Source organism: Gopherus flavomarginatus, chromosome 6, assembly GCF_025201925.1.
Source record: "Gopherus flavomarginatus isolate rGopFla2 chromosome 6, rGopFla2.mat.asm, whole genome shotgun sequence".
Classification (NCBI taxonomy): Eukaryota; Metazoa; Chordata; order Testudines; family Testudinidae; genus Gopherus; species Gopherus flavomarginatus.
Genome location: NC_066622.1, coordinates 135,190,872 through 135,210,336, shown reverse-complemented (window position 1 = coordinate 135,210,336; position 19,465 = coordinate 135,190,872). Strand labels below are relative to the sequence as shown.

Sequence of the window (19,465 nt, the reverse complement as noted above, 5' to 3'; positions counted from 1 at the left end):
CACAACTGTATTTCAATTAAATTCCATTAGCTTTAAATAATGAATAAACTAGCCACTTTAAAAACAAGTAAGTTTGCCCAACACAATTTTAGATGTTTGAAGTTGTAGGTGTCCACACAAGTTCCTTATGCCCCTTTCCAGGAGCAGGCAAGAATCCTGCCTTTATCGGAGACAGCAAACACAGAAACAAAACATGGGTTACACACCTCTACACAGATATAATGCTGTCCTCGGGAGCAAAAAACAAACAAACAAAAAAGACCTTACACATTATAGGTGAAACTGCATTATATCGAACTTGCTTTGATCTGCCAGAGCACGCAGCCCCGCCCTGCTTTACTGTGTTATACTGGGTCATGTTATATTGGGGTAGAGGTGTACATGAAAATATACTGCCATCAAGAATGACCGAATTGGTACATTTGTGAACCCAGTAAGATGAACGAGCCAGTACCTCAGCCCTACAGACTGGCAAGTTTTCCCCTGAAGTAATTACAAGCTAAGTTGCTAGGAACACATGGAGGTTCCTTATAGTAATGAGTTTTTCCTGCCAAACGTAGCCCCAGGGTAGCTTGTCACAGGCTCTAGGGTCCTGCTGATTAAAGTAGGATGTCCAATCATTAGTGGATGAGAAGGTAAAACTGAAGCACACAACAAAAACCTCCAACTAGAGACTGTCTTTGGCTCTGAGATACAAAAGGACCATCTCAGTTACAGGCTCACACAGAAAGTTGCTGGCTTGAAGCCTGCACTGATGCCCCTGCACAAAAGCAGTTCTTATCTGCCAACATACTAAATTTTGACTATGCTGCTATGGCATCTCTTTGGAGCCTTAAAACAAAACTATGCTTTTATATTTGTGACAGAATTTATGATTTAATTTCTGCAAGTGTCCAAAAATGACAGTTTCCATGCCCTCCAAACCAACAAGGAGAAGAGATTAGCCTAGGAGGAGAGGCCCCTGTTCAGCACTGTATTGTTGTGCCTGTCAACTGAAAGGTTTCCTTAACCAGAAGGTGCCTCCTTTGAGCCATCCATAAACCTCGGCCATTTCTTGTCACACGTGCATGTTGCTTTTCGCTGACATTACTGGGAAACATCATAGGTGTTTCTTTTCGATAAGCACCATGTTGTGTTAACGAACATCCAGAGGCTAATGAGAGGCATGAGCCAGTGACAACAAGCACGACGTACTACGCTTCTTGGGAAACTTGAGCTTCCAATTTTGGTTGGGATGTAAACAGTGTTGTAACTTTGCATTCACTAGAGACAGATTAAAAGGAGGAGACATGGAGGCAAATCTGGCTCCCAGTTACAGAAAGCTAAATCTAAGATGATTTGTTGACTTCAGTGGAGTTCTCATTTACACTCAGTTTGGCCTATGGTACCTGCCCACCAACTTTACATTAAATGAGCCATGTGTTAAGAAGGTAAGAGACAAAGGAAGGGTAGAGAAAGGAGGAATGAGAAAGTTAAAATAAAGAACCATAGTTCATTATATTCTGATTTTTCCCCAAACTAGGAAGACTAACAAAAGCAAGAGAGGAATAGGCACAGAGGAGCAGAAGTGAATGGGATTATTAAAAACAAAACACCCAGGTAGAAAGAGTGGGTTTCAACCACCATAAGCATGTGTCATAAAAGGCCCGTTTTAATGTCCTTTTGCTTTTAAATGCATGAAGATGCTAGGCACAACATTTTTTGGCAAGTTTTCAAAGGGGCTCATCAGCACCTCTTGTTCCCATTGAGCTTAGATAGCATTTCTAAGGGCTTTGCATTAAAATCAATGTCCGACCATGTCATTTAAGGTCTCAGAAAGCAAGGAAGACAGACAGATGTCCATCTCAACTGCTCCTTTGTTTTCTGTCCGTCTTGCACACAAAACTTTTTCACTAACCTGCCCAGAGTTACCCATATGTACACAGAACAAAGAAAAGTAGGCAGCACAGGAGAGGAAGTGAATGCGTTATTTCCATCTAGATAGTTACAAAACCAAGGCCTCTCCAGACGTTCCTCCTATTACAGTGACCAACCCCCACTAGACAACTGAGTAAGGCGTTTGAGTTAAGGTGTAAGCTATTCAACACTGCTACTTACAAAGGATTCTCACTTCCCTCTTTATCCTCAATCCCACTTTCCCTTCAGCCCATTTCACTTTTACTTTACAAGTCAGGTGATAAGTAATTCTGACCTCTGTATTTGCCTCCTACTAAATCCTATGTACTAGAGTTGCAAAATTTGCTTTCTTAAGTGGAGAGAGTTTAGCCAATGTATGTCAATGCTTAGCTGAAGCAATTCAGCCTCTCTCCTGCCAATTCACTGATAAGACAAAACACTAATAAGGTTCCAGTGGAGAAACTGGCTCCAGAATTAGACCTTATAAGTGCAAGCATAGTCCATACACTCAAGACTAGTCAGAGCTTTGGAATAGCTAAGAAAAAAAGCCTACAATTTCACATAGTTCAGGATGACTGAGGCAAACTTCCAGTTCTATCCAATTTACAACGTTGGTTACATTTAGAACTAAAAAATAAATAGAGCCACATTTCACTAGAGACACCAGGTCTTGCGAGCTGCGAAGTCTTCAGTCATGAGCATAGCTGATCCGAGAAGCAAGCACTCGCCCGTCTCACAGGGAATTCTCTCCCATGTAGAGGTCATGGCAGATGCTAGAGAGAAACACTAGTGACTTCAACAACGATGAAATTATTTAAATAGATATGCCATCAATATTAGCTAAGCTTGGAAAACTTAAAGTTGACCTGTCTTCCAAACCAAAAATTTACTGCACGATTAGTGAAACGGATTGGAGATGACACTAGGGCTTTAAGCAACAGCTTGTTGTGACAAGGGCAGAAGAGGAGGTTGCACTGCTGTAAAAGCCCCTGGAAAAACATTACAGCTGACTCAGCCAAAATTCCCACCAGGGAGCACACCCTGAAAGCTGTAGTCATGCCAGCCTTTTGCAGGGCAGAGCATGTTTCCACTAGTGGTCTGGTGGGTGAGCAGGACCATGGCTGTGTCTTCAGCTCACCACATGTTCTGTGAGCAATCAAGTGACACCATTAACCTTGCATATTCCTTCTGCTTTGCAACATTGGGTGCATCTGGTGCAGGAACACATGGGAAAGGCTCTGTGGTCCACTTAGTTCTGGCCTCTTTGCTAACACTTGCAAAGTAAGGTGCCAAATGTGGTGCTGGTTTCTGTGATGTAGACAATAATCCACTAGAAACCAGCCTGAGAGCAGTAATTTATCTCCCCACAAAGGCCACTCACAACATAGTTTCAAACCAGTGTCTGCGAAGTATCCTATGAACTATCCCTAGAGTCATCTAGTCTCTTAATACCCACCCTTCTCCCCACAGACAGCATTCTCACAGTGAGAGGAAGGGATGGGTTGCAAGGGATATCCTTTGGGGAAAATGTTTTTCCTTCATGTGGCTGGTCCTCAATCCTGGAAGTTTTTGCAGAGGAGAAAAACAAAAATATCCTTGCCAGTTTCCAACCAAGCCCTGGCTGCCCATTTGTCATTTTAAAAAACAAAATCACAAGTTAAAAAAAACAAAAAACAAACAAACAAAAAAAACACACCGTTGACTCCCAACACACACCAAGATGTCTGGAATTGCTGGCTGTGTAATTTAACTTGTAGTTAAGGAAAATGGCTGCCTGCTGCTTTTGCTCCTCCCAAATATGATAAACATTGTCACGAGCACGTGGCAGTCTTGTTAGTCTGCTAAATGGGAGATTGAGTAGGAATGGGGTGGAGTAACTTCTGTTTTGGGGTTTTTTTTATGGTTTCATGTTACAAAGTTTATTGCCAAAAATTGTAGCACACTTACTCTAAATATTCTGCTCCCTTCTCCAGTTTCCTTGAAGACGTTGTTCTACATGTTCTGTTTGCTATTAGATCTCCCTCCCGCAGTACCTGCCCACTCATGTCAGTAAACTTGAGCTATGCATTTTGTCCCCCCTCCTGCTGTCTGCAAAAACTGAAGAGACAGGCCCCAGCGGGATTATCAGTCCCACTTTTCAGCCATGCATACAGGTTCACCTTAACTCCTGTGAATCAGTCTGCATGGTGGATCTCCTCACCAACTGAAATGCAGACTTCAAGAATAAATAGATTAATCACTTGTTTAATCCCAGTGTTTCAAATTCATCCTGCCTAACCTCCAGTGGTAATCCCAGTCACCTGGAATCAGTGCAATCAGGAGACATCAGCTCAGTCCATCTGTGCACCCCAGATCAGATCAGGAGTCTCCAAGGACCATCCAGGTGCTGCACAAAGCAGTGTTGGCAATTCAGTACAGCATTCCTGTTCTCAAACCCTAAGCCAAAAGTCCAGCATGGTAGTAAATAGCACCTCCATCATTGTGGTTTTTAGAAGAATCCATGGAACTTTTCATAAAGATGGGGTATTTTCCCTTAGTGTTCTATGCAGTCTCTTGTTCATACATAATTTCCGTCTGCTTTCCTAATTTTGCTCTGCAGTTTCAATGCACTCTGGTATTTATACTTAGTCTTCCTGTCACTAAACTTGTGTGTAATGTTGCTATCCACCCTTTAAAAGCCACTGCTCACCATCCCATGGGTGACCGCATTTCGCCGGTAGGGGAAGTCACCTATGCATCTATATTGTTTGAAATTCTATAGAGGGCTTCAAGGCTGTGACAAGCTGAACTGAGTATCAAGTCATTTAAAGGACAACAATGGTAGTTGTACCCCATAGCGAGTGAACTCATACTCAACACAAAGGAAGTGTAGGAAGTGTGTGTCACTATTACCAAGAAATTAAGAACTCCCTCAACACAATTATGGCCCATTTGAAGTTGATGCCTCATAGGTGAAGTTTTCAGATGATGTGTCATTAGTACCAAGATACAAAAAAACTGTCCAGGCAATGAAAGCAGTAAAGAGAAACCAGCCAGTATAATAGAGGACCAAGGCAGCCATTTCCGTAATAAACATGAGCCAGAATCACTTTCGTTAACACAACCATGATCCAAAACTTTTCTACCAAAAGAAAAAGTAAGATCTTTACAATCAAGAACATTACGAAGTTCAAGTTTCTAGCCTTAGACAAAAGAAAAAAAACCACCAACACCCAAAAAAATACCCTTAACAAGTCTCCAATTAGTCTACGAATTTAATAAGCAAGGTGATTACTTTTACAGGTTTTGCTTCATTTGAGAGGGCTGAGTAATTGAGGTGTGGGGAAACTGAACGTGAAAAAAAAATGAATTTCTGGTTGTAACTGAAACTTGTCTGTTAACGATTATTCCTTCCAACTTACTGCCAAGATAATAATAGAAGCTGCTTATTTTCTGTACAGCTTGGGGAAAAACAGTCACCCTATGCTTTATTAATCTTGTCCTCAACTGACACAAATACGCACCATCATTCTTTTCTTTAGATGATTTTTAGGACAGTTTTTCAAACTATCAAACAAAACAAAAAACTTGCATGTGTAATCAGAATAATCACTTTTCTGATTAATAGAACAAAAGGCAGAAAATGTTAGATTGCCTAGGAGAATCTCTGATTTAACAACCTCACTGGACTTGCATCAAAAGCTTTTTTTAAATAAATATAAGACCAGGGGAAAAAAATGGTTTTTCAGCTGCTGTAACCCTAGAAATTTAACCCTCTCAGTGAAATCACAGAACTAACTGGAAGTCCTTTATATCTTCAGATCTTCTTGGAGCTGGTCAGTTTCTTGAAGCATTGCTGAGCTGGTGACCTATTTGGCGGATACAGGAAACCCAATCAAAGTGTTCTAATATGAAAAGCAGATTTTCCTTAGAATCATTTCGCTTTGGGAGGTTTCATGGTTCCAAAATTGGCAATGTCCGTATAAATAGAGGAGGTAACGAGTGAAGATCCAACAAGGAATGCTATGTGCAATTATTTTTCCTTTTAGGTTACCATCCTGGGCCATGAGCAAGAATGCTCAGTGAAAGCTGAGTGCCTTGTGTAACTGCCTACCTACTTGGCCATGAGGGCAACAGTCTAGAATGGAGCCGGTTAGAAGGCTGGGAAGCAAGAAGAGACCTTAAAAACAAGATCTGGAACACCTAGTTAAGAAGTCATCTCACTGCATGAATCTTAGAAGACAACAGGATAAATGAGAACTTGACATGTCTGTGTTCTAGACTGCACGTAGGAGGTATTGTTACTTGCTATGCTGAGTGAGATAAAAGGGTGTGTACGTACTAACAATGCTGCAGTGTCTTTACTAAATGCGATCACTGAGAGGTTTAAAAAGTGAGGTAACAGCGGCCAACCTCCGCTAAACATGTCTACTGGTTTAATCATTGGTAGGTAAAAGCCACCTGTGTGCGCATATTTTATTTTAATATGTATTTACAATTCTCTAGGGAGCTTCAAGGCTGGGGCAAACTCTTCCTATTAAGGTTTTAGATATAATCAAATGTCAATAATTTGTTCGCATGGTGCCTACAAAATGACAATGTTTTAAGGTTTTTGGCTCTTCATGGAAGGAGTGGGGGAAATCTTGTACAGACCTAAGTGTTCAGACAGTAAGTTACTGTAGGCCATGCTGTACAAGGCCTGAAAGGCCAGGAAACATACAGAAAATCCTACAGGGTGCCCACTGCTGAGTTATTTCTCCTAAAGCTTCCCTCAAGAGGGTAGGAAAGTATTATGGAAAGAATCTCAGCCTGCAGACCCAAGGAATCCACACGGAACTCTTCAACACTGCAGATGCCAGAACCTCCATGCCCAGAAGTGGGTCTACACCCTTCACATTGCGTTGTGATGCCGCCCACTAATAGCATCAAAAGTAGAAGTTGGAGCAGGATATTGAGGGAGTTCCATCCTCATTTGGCAGCCACAAAGTCACTGCTGGGAAACCCATGAAGTCTTATGGGGAACAAGCAGCTCCCAGGCTCCAATTCCCTCCTGCCCCTCACTCACACCACCAAAAAAATGCAAGCTGCTCTGACAGTGCAGATGGGCTTCCGAGAGGAGTTGTACCACATTGTTCCAATCCCCACTCCTGCGGAATTAGAGCACTTCAGGCATTAATTCCATGATCCTCCTCTGTCACACAGCTGGGAGTGAAGCAAAGGAAGGGCCCTATTCATGGGACTGGAGTCTCAGGCACCTATTGGAGTACGGGGGAAGGGGGAGAAGACAACAAAAAAAAATTAGTGGCAAGCCACCAAGTGTTTTGAACACCAACAGACCTCTCCACCCAGCTTTGTAGGGTGTGCCCCACAGAAAAAGAGCTGAAGTGAGCTGAAACAAACATATTCAAAAAAAAAAAAAAAGTCAAAGATGTTTGACTTTAAATGCTTCCATAACGAGATGGAATTTGTATTCTAAGCAGGCTCTTCTGCACAAGCCAAGAGAGCAACACACAAGATCATCAAGACGACACTAGCAGTTGATTTTTTTTTAAAAACTATTTCCAGAATGAGCTTACTGTAAGAACTGTTTTTTAAAATGAAGCAATGGAATTAAAGGTGATCACAGCAGGGGAAAGTAGCGATAAGTAGGATTTCCTGGGAGATGCCAATGCTTTAGAACTTCCCGATCCCATCACCTCTTCTTCCATACCTCTATATTTTTGCCTTCCTTTAAAATTGTTGGATAAGCAGACAGGAGTTAAATTACTTGGGGAACAGGCACCACCTTCCCTACCATAGGCAGAGCTTACCCAAGGAATCCGAGAAAAACACATTAATAAAAATCAAACATTAGTAAGGCAGAGCTGTTATGCAGAGATGCACTAAGGCTGATCAAAATGGGTGATGCATCATTCTGCATGGACCAACTCAAGCATCAAGCAGGACCCATGTCACTTTAACCATCATCATTCTGACTAACTACTTAACTATGACCATTTCTGCTAGTGCAGAGCATGCAACCAGGCAGTCCTGGGGGAAGTGTTCCCGGTAAAAATATTTGCAGTGCATAATAGTGATATCAGATGATTATAAATGGCTATTAGTTGATTCAACACCAAGGAGTCAGAGGAACTATGCATCACATAGGTAGCATGACTAGGACTTATGGGACTTAACCCATCAAAGAAAAAGTTAGGTAAAAGTCTCAATACAGAAAAGCCTCCCAAGGGAAGAGAGGGGAACCACACAGCACTGGTCACTTAAAGTTTGCACAATATCTTATCGTATCTATTTGTAGAGACAATCCATCATTGGCAGGGGAACAGACAAATCTCATGCTCACCAACATGAGAGTCCATTGTAACTCTCAAGTCCTAAGATTCCATATTGTTCCATCTGACAGACGACATTAATCCAAGTATTTTAATTGATAAAAAATTGTAGGGCAAGAAGAACAATGTCTGCTTTATCTGGGATAGACAGGAGAAAGCTTTTTTGTGTCATACCTGACTGCTCTAAGATTCCTGTTTTGTCTTCCTCTTGGTGCATTCCCTTCAGATCTTTTATACAAAGAGCCACGTTCAAAAAATCCTCAGTTCTTGAGGGTGTTGTGCCAAGATGAAAAATATCACAAGACTGTTGCACAACGAGACACCATGACACATTCAAAACTAACGACTATCTTGCATCACACTGATTTGTCTTTTGCAATTTTGGTAGTACTTTAAAGGTCGAACTGAGATCAAGGACTCATTTTGCAAGGCACCATAGAAACACCAAAATAAAAAAAAAAATATCACAAGACTATTGCACAACACCGGACCACCATAACACATTACATTCTGACTGTTCACTGTGCACCACACTTGTTTACCATTTGTCATATGGTAGCACCGAAATGGCCCAGCTGAGACCAGGGCCTTGTGGTAGGCATTACAGAAACACACAGGGGGGAGGGATAGCACAGTGGTTTGAGCATTGGCCTGCTTAAACCCAGGGTTGTGAGTTCAATCCTTGAGGGGGCCACTTACGGATCTGGGGCAAAAACTGGTCCTGCTAGTGAAGGCAGGGGGCTGGATTCAATGACCTTTCAAGGTCCCTTCTGGTTCTAGGAGATAATTAATAATTGGAGATATACCTAATATTAAAAAAAAAACTACAGGAAGAGTTTCAGCCCCAAAGATTTACAGTCTAAGTAGACAAGACAAAGAAAGCATTGTTATTCCCATTTTACAGATTGGGAACCAAAGCACAGAGAGATTAAATAGCTTGACAACAGTCACAGTGGAGGTCTGTGGCAGAGGCAGGAATTGAATCTAAGTTTTAGTGCCTTAATCATGATATTATCCTGGCTAAACGTAAGTGGTCAAACAAATTCCCCAAATATACACTGACTAAAATAAATGGTTGGAAGAGAAAGGGTTAACCTCTTCCGTTGCATATTTTGTAGACTTTCACCCCGCTGCTTCCAGCTTAAGGCATAGCCATTAGACAGCCTCTCTCCCACTCCCGAATCATGGTGCAGAGGAGAGCGGGGGAAGGATTATTTCCTCCTTCTGACCAGCCAATTTCTGGTGTGCACATAAAGATCTCCTCCTCCTGATTCAGTGCTTTTCAAATAGGCTGTAGTAGCAGCATGAAGCCAGTTCCAAGATCCTCTCCAGTGTGGCAACCAGAGCTAAGGACAATAGCACTGCAATTATGAGACAGACACTCAGCAGCACTGAGTTTATTCTATCTAAATGCAGTCTAGACAGCTATAACAACTGACGATGTCCAGAGAATCCGTGTCCTCTAGCTGCTGGGTGCCTGAGCATGTAAAGAAAATGGAGGCAGATCTGCCTACACTACTTAGGGCTGGACATCATCCCAGATTTGCCAGCAATATTCCCATTTTGAGGGCGAACTCAATCAGCCTAGTTTGAACAACATCAAAATGGTCCTACAATATCCTATGCAATATCACACCATGAGGCTTTTGTCTTGCAAAACATTAAAGGTGTTGATCCTTGTTAAGCTACCTAGTTTAGCCAAGCAGAGGCAGCCATAACGCAGACACGTCTTTCATTTACTCAAAAACTAGATCCCTCCTAGCTCCACACTGTCCATAACTTTATTCTGACAAGAAGTTAGCAATTCATGCCCACTGAGAGAACATATTTATAACAAGTCCAGGTCATTCAGCCCAAATACTGAAGTGTATTCTTTATCTTCTCCTTTAGTAGAGGGGCTGGACAACATCTAAGGAGTTAAATGAAAATTTTAGCCATTTACCCAAGCCTGCACTTCAGGTGGGGACCAGTAGTGGTGCTGAAGAAGGGGCCTGAAAGTCTCTTCATATATTGAAGCACTTCTTGTTCCTATTTTTAAGGAGGCAGATTATTATATTCCAGTAACACTTAAAGGGCATAACTGAGATCAGAGCCCCATTGTGTTAGGCACTCTACACATAGTCTGTTAGTCCAAAACGTCTGTTAGTCTATAAGGTGCCACAGGATTCTTTGCTGCTTTGACACATAGTCGTAATCCTGAAGAGCTTACTGTCCTTTCTACTATCTAATTAGGCCAGGCAGGCAACAGGGGGAGGACAAATGGATGCACAGAGAAGTCAAGTGACTTGCCCAAAGTTTAACACAGCAGGTCAGTAGGAAAGTTGGGACTAGAAACCAAGTCTCAAGTCCCAGTCCAAGAGCACATCCACTCAACCATACCATCTCTCATGAAATGTGGACTGGAGGGTAAGCAGAGAACCAGGGACCCTGATTTCCAGAAGAATATGCAATTGCACTTGAAACAGTGTTTGCCGTCTCACAAACACAGTAATTCTGCATGCAAATGTATTACACGTACAGCTGGTGGATGTGCAATTATTTCATAAGAAACTGTGGTAACTGCATTTGCGAGTTTGCATGCTGCTGCACATCAGAGCTTTCCCAAGAATTCAGCACTTCACCCAATTTACTTCAACAACAAACACAAACAAAAAAAAGGTTACTTCTCTACATAAACTGAAGAAACATTTTGGCTCTTTGCTTACTGTTCTCCAGTACTGTATTACACTGCAAGCTTGAAGACAGGTGTTTCCTAGCGTCTACATCAGGGGTCAGCAACCTTTCAGTAGTGGTGTGCTGAGTCTTCATTTATTCACTCTAGTTTAAGATTTTGCGTGCCAGTAATACATTTAAAAACGGTTTTTAGAAGGTCTTTTTCTAGAAGTCTATAATATATAACTAACCTATTGTTGTATGTAAAGCAAATAAGGTTTTTGAAATGTTGAAGAAGCTTCATTTAAAACTAAATTGAAATGCAGAGCCCTCGGACTGGTGGCCAGGACCTGGGCAGTGTGAGTGCCACTGAAAATCAGCTCGCGTGCTGCCTTCGGCACCCATGCCATAGGTTGCCTACCCCTGGTCTACATAGCACTAACGGGTGCACGGCTCAACTTGTGTTAGTTACACTGTTTCCCTGGTCTGTCTAGTCTTCACCCATTTCCTTCTCCTTCGTTTTGAAGATGTAAGGTTGGAGTGAAAACAGGAGTATATGACACAGAATTTTAGGGATGCTAATCATAGCAAGTTATGAGGCAGGATCTGCAAAAGGAGTGCAAGAATGTACAGCCCATGAAAAGCGGGAGGCTGTTCCAGGAGCAAAGGATAATGTGAAAGTGACAGGTATCTTCACTGGCAAAGGCAAGATCTTTGGATACAAGATCTACAGGTCTGTGGAAGCTCAGGCACAACAGTGATTATGAACAGGAGAGGGTGGAGCCTTGCCTGACTGTTCCTTGCTCCATATTCTATTCCTAGGGGCCAATCTGCCCTGTGCACAGATCATGGAATCATAGAGGATTAGGGTTAGAAGAGACCTCAGGAGGTCATTTTGTCCAGCCCGCACAGATGGGATACACTGTGCCACAGGGACAAGAACAAACAAGACCAAAAAACCCCAACACATACACATTCCCTAAGAGTATTCTAGACAGAAGTGGGTGGGCTGTGGAGAAGGGGGAGGCAGAAGGTCTCCATCAGGAGAGGCAAAGTTTTGGTGGAAGCAGACTCTGTTTAGTCTTAAATGGACTCCTCCTTTATCTTTGTATAGTTTTCCTAATTAAGACTGCATCCATCAAGAAGCATGAGTGAACCTGTGCAATGATAAATGAGAGCATATTTCCAGGTATACATAAAATCCATTAACATTGTAGGGGACAACCATTAAATCTTGGAATTCCTAGATTAGAACGCCATTTGGAACACAGACATTTGAGATAAAAACTTAAACACTCCAAAATGTAACTTCATATTCCACAAGATAATCTCAGCAAGCTACAAGAAAGGAGCAATTTCCCTTGCCAAAAAACTCCCTTGGGTCCCGATAAAATTACACTAGCCATAATAGGTTTATTTTACATATTGTGTGTAATATAATATTGGAAATAGGTCTGCAGTTATGTAATTGCAAAGGAAACAACTATGAGCTTGTTCAGGCCAGCTGAAAATGCCATCCCATGTTTCTACCACCACAAAAGTAAATCCCAATGGATTATGTATAAAGAGCCCTCAATCCCACTCCTCTGATCAGGAGAGAAGAGGAGGAAGAGCAGTATGAAAGGCGGTTGATCATACAGTTATACTTAACGGTCTGTCAGGGTTTCCATTACAAACAGCACTGCCACAATTTATAACTTGACCATTTCAAGCCACATCCAAACAAAACTTGGCAAGAATGAAGTTAGCTCAAGTCCAATTTTTTTCCCCTCCTTCCTTTTTTAAGCAAAAGTTCTACATATACTGATTCGGTCATTTGTACTGTGAAGACTGGCAAACAGCAGAAAATTTGCTGCACGGGTTTTTTGGAGTAGTTAAATTAAAAAAAACCACAGGAAAAAAAAATGCAGTCTATCACAGAGCTCAATTTTGAACAACATTCTGCGGGAAGATTTTACTAACATGCATACTCAAAACATTTAACAGATGCAATAATGAGATGGAAAAGACAGTGCCTAGGAAAACCTGTGGCTACAGTTAAGATTGATTTTGAATGTCAAGTGCTGTAATTTTCTTTATGCACATACCTATGGTGAATGATGAAAAGGAAATAACTGCACGTACCAAAGGGGAGACTATACCCCAAATATACACATGAAGTAGGATAGCTTCCATTACACAGAAACCCAGAGGTCAGAGGAAGGTCTCAAGACAGATTTTTGTGCATCCCAGGTGGGCATTTAACTTTAAAGTACCCCAATGTCCATAAAAGTGGACACCGACAGCTGCAGTGACACTCAGCATGAAGTGATCCACTGGCTTGATATAACGTGGCTGGAAGGGTCTCAAAATGTATTCCTCATGCGTCTCATTGAGCTTGCATTGACATTGTGATATTAATGGAGGACTTTTCAGGTTTACAACCTGGACATCTCTTGAACTTGCACTGGGCACAGCAATAAAGACGTTCTCTTACCAGACAGTATATTTTACTATGGCTGATAAAAAGAAAGGTGAAATGTTAGGTATAAGCCCTATCCAAATTATGGGTGTGGATGTGCCTAAACTTTGGGAAAATTAAATTGCAAAGTCTGGATTCAAATTCCATCACTTGTCTATGGAAAAAAACATGTTGCTTTGAATGTTGTCTTTGACTATTTAAGTGCAACACATGATTACTCAGTGATGGTAGCCTCCCAGGGGTCCTCAGTTCTGCTGAGGTACCAAAGTAGTTTAGCATACGCTATCCAGCATTGATCATTTGATGTGCTGAGTTCGTTCAATGCCCATTAGTTCTGATGATAATGGAGAGCACTCAGTGAAACTTACAGACTCTCACAGGTTTAGGCCCAGAGGTCTCATCCTTGATTGTTACCTTGCGGCGTAAAAGTTGTATTCTTGGGTCACAAGAGAAAGCTTTCTAAGGACACAGTGGTCAAGGTCTACTACACAGACACATTGAAAAGTTACATGCTAAATCCCAATGGCCAAGAGATTGTAATTAGAACTCATTAAGGTTGCCACATTCTGTTTTCAGTTCACCTGATGGTTGCAAAGTATTGCTAACCTTGCCAGAAGGGTACAGATACAGAATATAGTATCCCTAATTCAGGCTCTAGAACAGTGGTCTCCAACCTTTTTATGCCCGAGATCACTTTTTTAATTTAAGGGCAACCCAGGCTCTACCCCGCCCTTTCCCTGAGGCCGAACCCCTTCCAAGGCCCTGCCCAGCTCTCTCAGTAGCTTGCTCTCCCCAACCCTCCCTCCCTTTCATCAGGCTGGAGAAGGGGTTTGGGAGGGGGTGTGGGCTCTGGGCTGAGGGGTTCACAGTGTGGGAAGGGGGTTGGGGTGCAGGAGGTGGGTGCTGGCTCCAGGAAGGGCTTAGGGCTGGAGTGTGGCCTCCCGCTGGGCAGCGCTTAGCTTTGAGGCACCACTGACCAAGGTAAGGCAGGCTCTTTGGCAGTTCCCCAAAGGGACCAACGTGCCCCTTGCGGGGGGGAAGGAATGTGGCTCTGTGCACTGTCCCTCTCTGCAAGCACTGCCGCCAAAGTTTCCATTGGCCACAGTTCCCAGTTGCTGGCCAATGGGAGCTTTGGGGGCAGTGCCTGCAGAGAAGGGCAGTGTGCAGAGCCACATGTCCCCCCGCCAGGGGTAGTGGGGGGGTGCTGGCCACTTCCAGGAGCGGCGTGGGGCTGCAGCAGGCAGCCCCACTGCACCAGAGAGACTGCGATTGACTGAGAGAGTCCCCAGGATCAACCGGTTGATGCGATTGATGGATTGGTGACCACTGCAAGAAGGTAGCCTGGTATGACTGCTGGCAAAGGACAGTTAAAAGCTGAAGCAAAGCCACAGAGAAAGGGGGGGGGGGGGAGAAAAAAAAAAAAAAAAGACAGCACCATATATAAAAAGCTTTACTTCATAACATTGGCATGCAAGATACAGATCCATTCAGCGAATAGGGCTGCCTTGGGCTTTTTACCAAGGGAACAAATGGTTTGTTTACCAAGCTCCTCTCTCTGAGGGGAAAAACCCATGCACCACTTGATATTTCTGGGTGGTATCAACACAATCCTACTGGGACTATTTTGATTATAGTGATTTAAAGGGAAAAAAAATCTAACTACCTATGCATTTCATAGCCAGCTTCCCTAAAGCACCACTAAAACAGAGCCGGACGTGTACTGTATGGGATTTTACATACTACATTAACAGTCTTTCATCAAAAGGTAGTAGGAAAGTAGTAAGGACGTCTAATGAACAAGATGGTCAGTCTGATAACCGTGTGGTTCAAACTTTTAACCGCTATCCAAACTGTTTGCGCATGTGGGTTGTTCAAAACTAACATCATTTCAAATTACATTCAGACTGGTTTACTAGGGTTTTCACCTGGACCAGAGGGAGAGAAGTGAATCTACCAATCAGGGTCTGAATGAATGAATGAATCCAGTTTGATTGTATTTTCCACACATTTACCAAAGGCATATATCTATGAATTGTATCTTTTTTTAAAAAAGGTCCAATAATCCAATTTTCTTTGGGTCTGTGTAATCACACTGTCCTGAAGAAAATAATCTATATGCCAACTAGTGATGGACAAGAGGTTTTGGATAAACTAAAGTCAAATCCAAACTATTAGCCACAACTCACCAGAATTTCTGGGAGGAGAGGGGGAGGAGGTTGTTCTGAGTTTGAAAGAAGTAAGTCTCTCAATTTTTTTGTTGGCGGCTTTTCTATTTTGTGCAACTTCTCAGCTTTGTATTCTCAGCCAACTCAGAAAACACAAGATTCCCTGGAAAAGGCCGTTCCTGTGGTATTTCCAACCTGGCCTAAGCCAGGAATTGCTGAAAAGTTTGAGATGAATTTTGTTCTTGGGAAAGCTGCAGCCCAATGTGTCAGCCAGGGATTTAGTTGAACATCCAGACCTAATGATGCTTGCCCACCACTAATCATCAACTACCTCTGTTCCTCAGGAGAGTGACTATAAAACTACTCCAGTGTTTCTCAGTCTTTTTAGGTCCGTGACCAAGGACCCCTTTGTTCAAAGTCAAAACCCTTTACGTCCCACTTACGCATACTATACAAGTAAAAGTCAAAAGTGTATCAACACTAAGCCTCTAAAAAGTTGTGTGAGTTTTGAGATGTTGACATGGAATACCTGACCATGAAGAGTAAGAGTGTGCAGGGAATAGGGGGGAGGGGGGGGGGATTTTCCTTGCTTTAGATTCCCCCCTCCCCCAATTACGAAGTGTTCAGCTCCTTACAAACCCCTCTCTGCCCAATTGGCTTTCATGACCCTCATGGGGGTAACGACTCACCGGACTATTCTATTGGACTTTACAGATGATTATTTAAAAAGGGACTTTCACCCTAACCCTCGCAATTTTACTTCAGTGAGTAAATGGAGCAGGATATGTCTCTAAAAAGGCACCTTTTCATAGGAGTTGCTTTCCTGACCATATAATCTCACTTAACACTGACATTCCATCTTAGCAACAACCATGATCTTTAAAACCATATGAACTGTGTTTCCTCAGCACAACAGGGAAGGTTGAATTGGAATTCCCTTGTTTTTTCTGCTTGAAACCAGACACCCTTGAATTGCTGAACAGTCCAAATCTCCTTGGTGGTTATTTTTGGAATCCAAAATAGAGGAGAATGTACCATGAAGGTGAAGGAGAGTTGCCACAATAAGGGGTCTACATACTGCCCTTGGGATGCACCTAGGTAACTCCCATCACTTGGGCAATTAACAGAACCCCTATCTTAACACAATCAGAATAGTGGCTATTTTATGGCATCTTTTCCTCCTTCACCCATAATCAACTCTTAATACGTAGAAATGTGCTCCTTATTAGTGCCTCCATATTAGTTTTGCAAAAACATAGTATTGTGTACCATATGGCTTCACTAGCAAGCGTTGGCGTATTTTCCAAACCCACACTACACCTTTAACACTGCTCTAGTCACCTGGGAGGCTAACAGTTCCTCGGGAGCATCACTTGCACATACTCAGATTATTAGTCTTCTGTAAAATTGCAGAACTGCTGCCCAGTGAAAATATTAGGGTTCAGGACATACAGAACTCACTCCAAACCAACCCGGAGTCAACTTTGAAAGAGTGGATGTTTGACACAGATCAGATCAGGACATCTGATACTCAGCAAAGCTGAGCATCCACAACTCCCACTATGGGAGTTGCAGGTGTTCATCTCTGAAGATTAGGACCTTGGTCTGTGAATGTACCTAGTAGTCGGCAATGGCTCCTCTGGGTAAGGCACGAGAAAATAGGTCTTTGAACCCAAAATCTTAGGCAACCGTTTGGTTTGGTTCGTGAGGAGGGGACAGAGGAGAGGGGGCACATGCAGAAGCAGGCAAATTGGCACGAGTCTAGCCAACAGTTAACCTTTTCAGCGTTACACACGTACACAGGCTTCTGAAGCATTTCATTAGAGTGTCTGAAAAAAAACCAGACTCCAGGAGGCAAAGCTACTACATATCAACCTTTGACCAAATCACTTGCCAAAATTTCATTTTCCGAATGGTAACTGATTATTCTAGGAGCAGCCTAAGAAGGAAATTTTATGCCTGCATTGCTAGCAGGGAGGCTTCCATTCTTTGCCTGAAAAAGGCCACGCCAATACTTATGCAAGTAGCAATTTTAAAGTTTTATTGAATCTACACAGTCTCTCATCCCTTTTACGGTTTGGGCCAACAGCTGAGCTGTCAAGCCAAATCTTCATCCCAGAGTAAGTTTTAACAGCCGTGTATAAATCCCCCCAAAACAGTTGTTAGTAATGGAAATGCTGACAAACCCTTAAAAAAAAAAGTGACAGCAGGGCAACGTATTATTCTAAGTATGTGCACAAGCTGTGGAACCTTCTCTCCTCCCGCCTTAGTTTTCTGTTAATGTACATTGGCTAATTAACAAACAAGCTTACGAGACATTCTTACAGCAGAAGGCAACATTTTGGCCCCCAGCCCAAACCAACAGGGGGAAACTTCAACATCCTCAGCCAGACAGTACCAGATGGAGCTAATGTATAGTTACATGAAATGATGAGAGAATGAAAGAAGGGAATGAACAACCAAACTATTAGAGAGAAAAATAGGTACAAGTGTCTCACCGCTTTCGTTTTTCTCTATTACATCCACGACTTCCCCAGCCTGAAGGCTGATCTCAGAGTTCTCCTGTTTCTCATAGCTGGACACCACCACATACTGCTCCAGGATCATGGGTTCAGAACTAGCATCAGCACCTGGGGAAGGGAAAAAGCAAGCTGTAAGCCAGCTTCCAGCCATGGCTCCTCGAGAGCGACCTCCGTCCATCCAATTCATGATAGGCCAATTTGTCACCACCGTCAAGCCAATCAGAACAAAACCTTGGCTCGCAGCATATCCCCAAATGGCTGGCCATATAGAAACAGCTTCCTCTGGCCCACAACCCAGCAGCACCGAGGAACATTAGAGAGGAAGAAAAAAAAAAGGAAAAAAAGTTTTAAGTATAGTGAATTAATCAAAGTTTCATGACGGATTCTGAAAATAAACCTCTTCCCAACATGGTTGCCACAATCCTTGTCCCCATTCAGATAGAAAAATCCTGGGTAGAAGCAGCATAAATCCACAGCAGAGCTATTTCCCCCCAGGAAACAAAAAGAAAAAATAAATAGTTCTCCCTTCAGAGGCTCAGCTCCTTCTCCACTCTTGAAGGCTTGAGCTGCAAGTCAAGAGGGGGCTGTGGATGCCAATCATATTCGTGTGCACTACAGCCCTTAAATAGAAACACATGAGCAGGACTGAGGAAGGGAAGGGGTGGAGGAAGGGAGCGAGCGAGGGGAGGGCAGAGAGAGACTGTTTACTTGAAACAGAAGAAAAGTTACAGAGCCAGATTCTTATTAAGACAGCCACTACCCCCACCCGCCTTTTCCAAGCATTTTGCACATTCGTCCGAAAAAAAAGAAAAAACCCACTACAACAACCCTCCAATTATAAGAGATGCAGAACTCCACATACTGCCTTGTACGAGATGAACAGCGGAAATCTTTACACAGTCTGATTCTCTTTCCCTTCCAATGTTTGTTTGTTTTTTTAAGACGTTTGCAAGCTAGCATGAAATGCTTTAATTATTTCAGTCTTCTCCGTGCTGGACTTTTCAACCATCAGGAGATATTTCTTCCCTATTCCTGCATATTCCCTCCCTCCCTGCCCCCAACCCCAAACATACCAGCATCCCTCTGATTGGTTTCTTTTAGTTTTCTGAATAATGCAAATCATATGTTTTAAAGCCAAGCTACAAGACAGGAGCGTTCCAACGCCAGGGATGGAGCGAGAGCTCTCTGCCATGTAACGAGCTGCAGGAGACGCAAGAATCTCCTTAATTCATCACTCAACTGCAACATCAACAAAAGCGCACAGGGCCACGCCACTGCCGAACAGACAGACACAGAAAGGCTCTGCACACACACCACTGCAGAGAGAAAGACTATGAAGGCATTTAAGCCAACAGTTCACCTTTTAATTTAAAAAACAAAAGAGAAGGATGCTGTCCTTTTAATGTAGATCTCCTCCTAAAACAAAGCATCAAGGATTACCTTGTTTAGAGACACTAG

General features: G+C 42.7%; 1 protein-coding gene across 7 annotated transcripts in view; it reads right to left on the bottom strand.

The window, feature by feature from the left end:
- Positions 1-19,465, bottom strand: part of SH3PXD2A (SH3 and PX domains 2A) — a 396,876-nt gene that overhangs the window by 76,815 nt on the left and 300,596 nt on the right. For all 7 annotated transcript variants that reach the window (XM_050957986.1, XM_050957985.1, XM_050957988.1 and 4 more), the window contains one exon: positions 17,984-18,115. In XM_050957986.1, the coding sequence (XP_050813943.1) occupies positions 17,984-18,115 (132 nt within the window). The remainder of the gene's footprint in view (positions 1-17,983; positions 18,116-19,465) is intronic.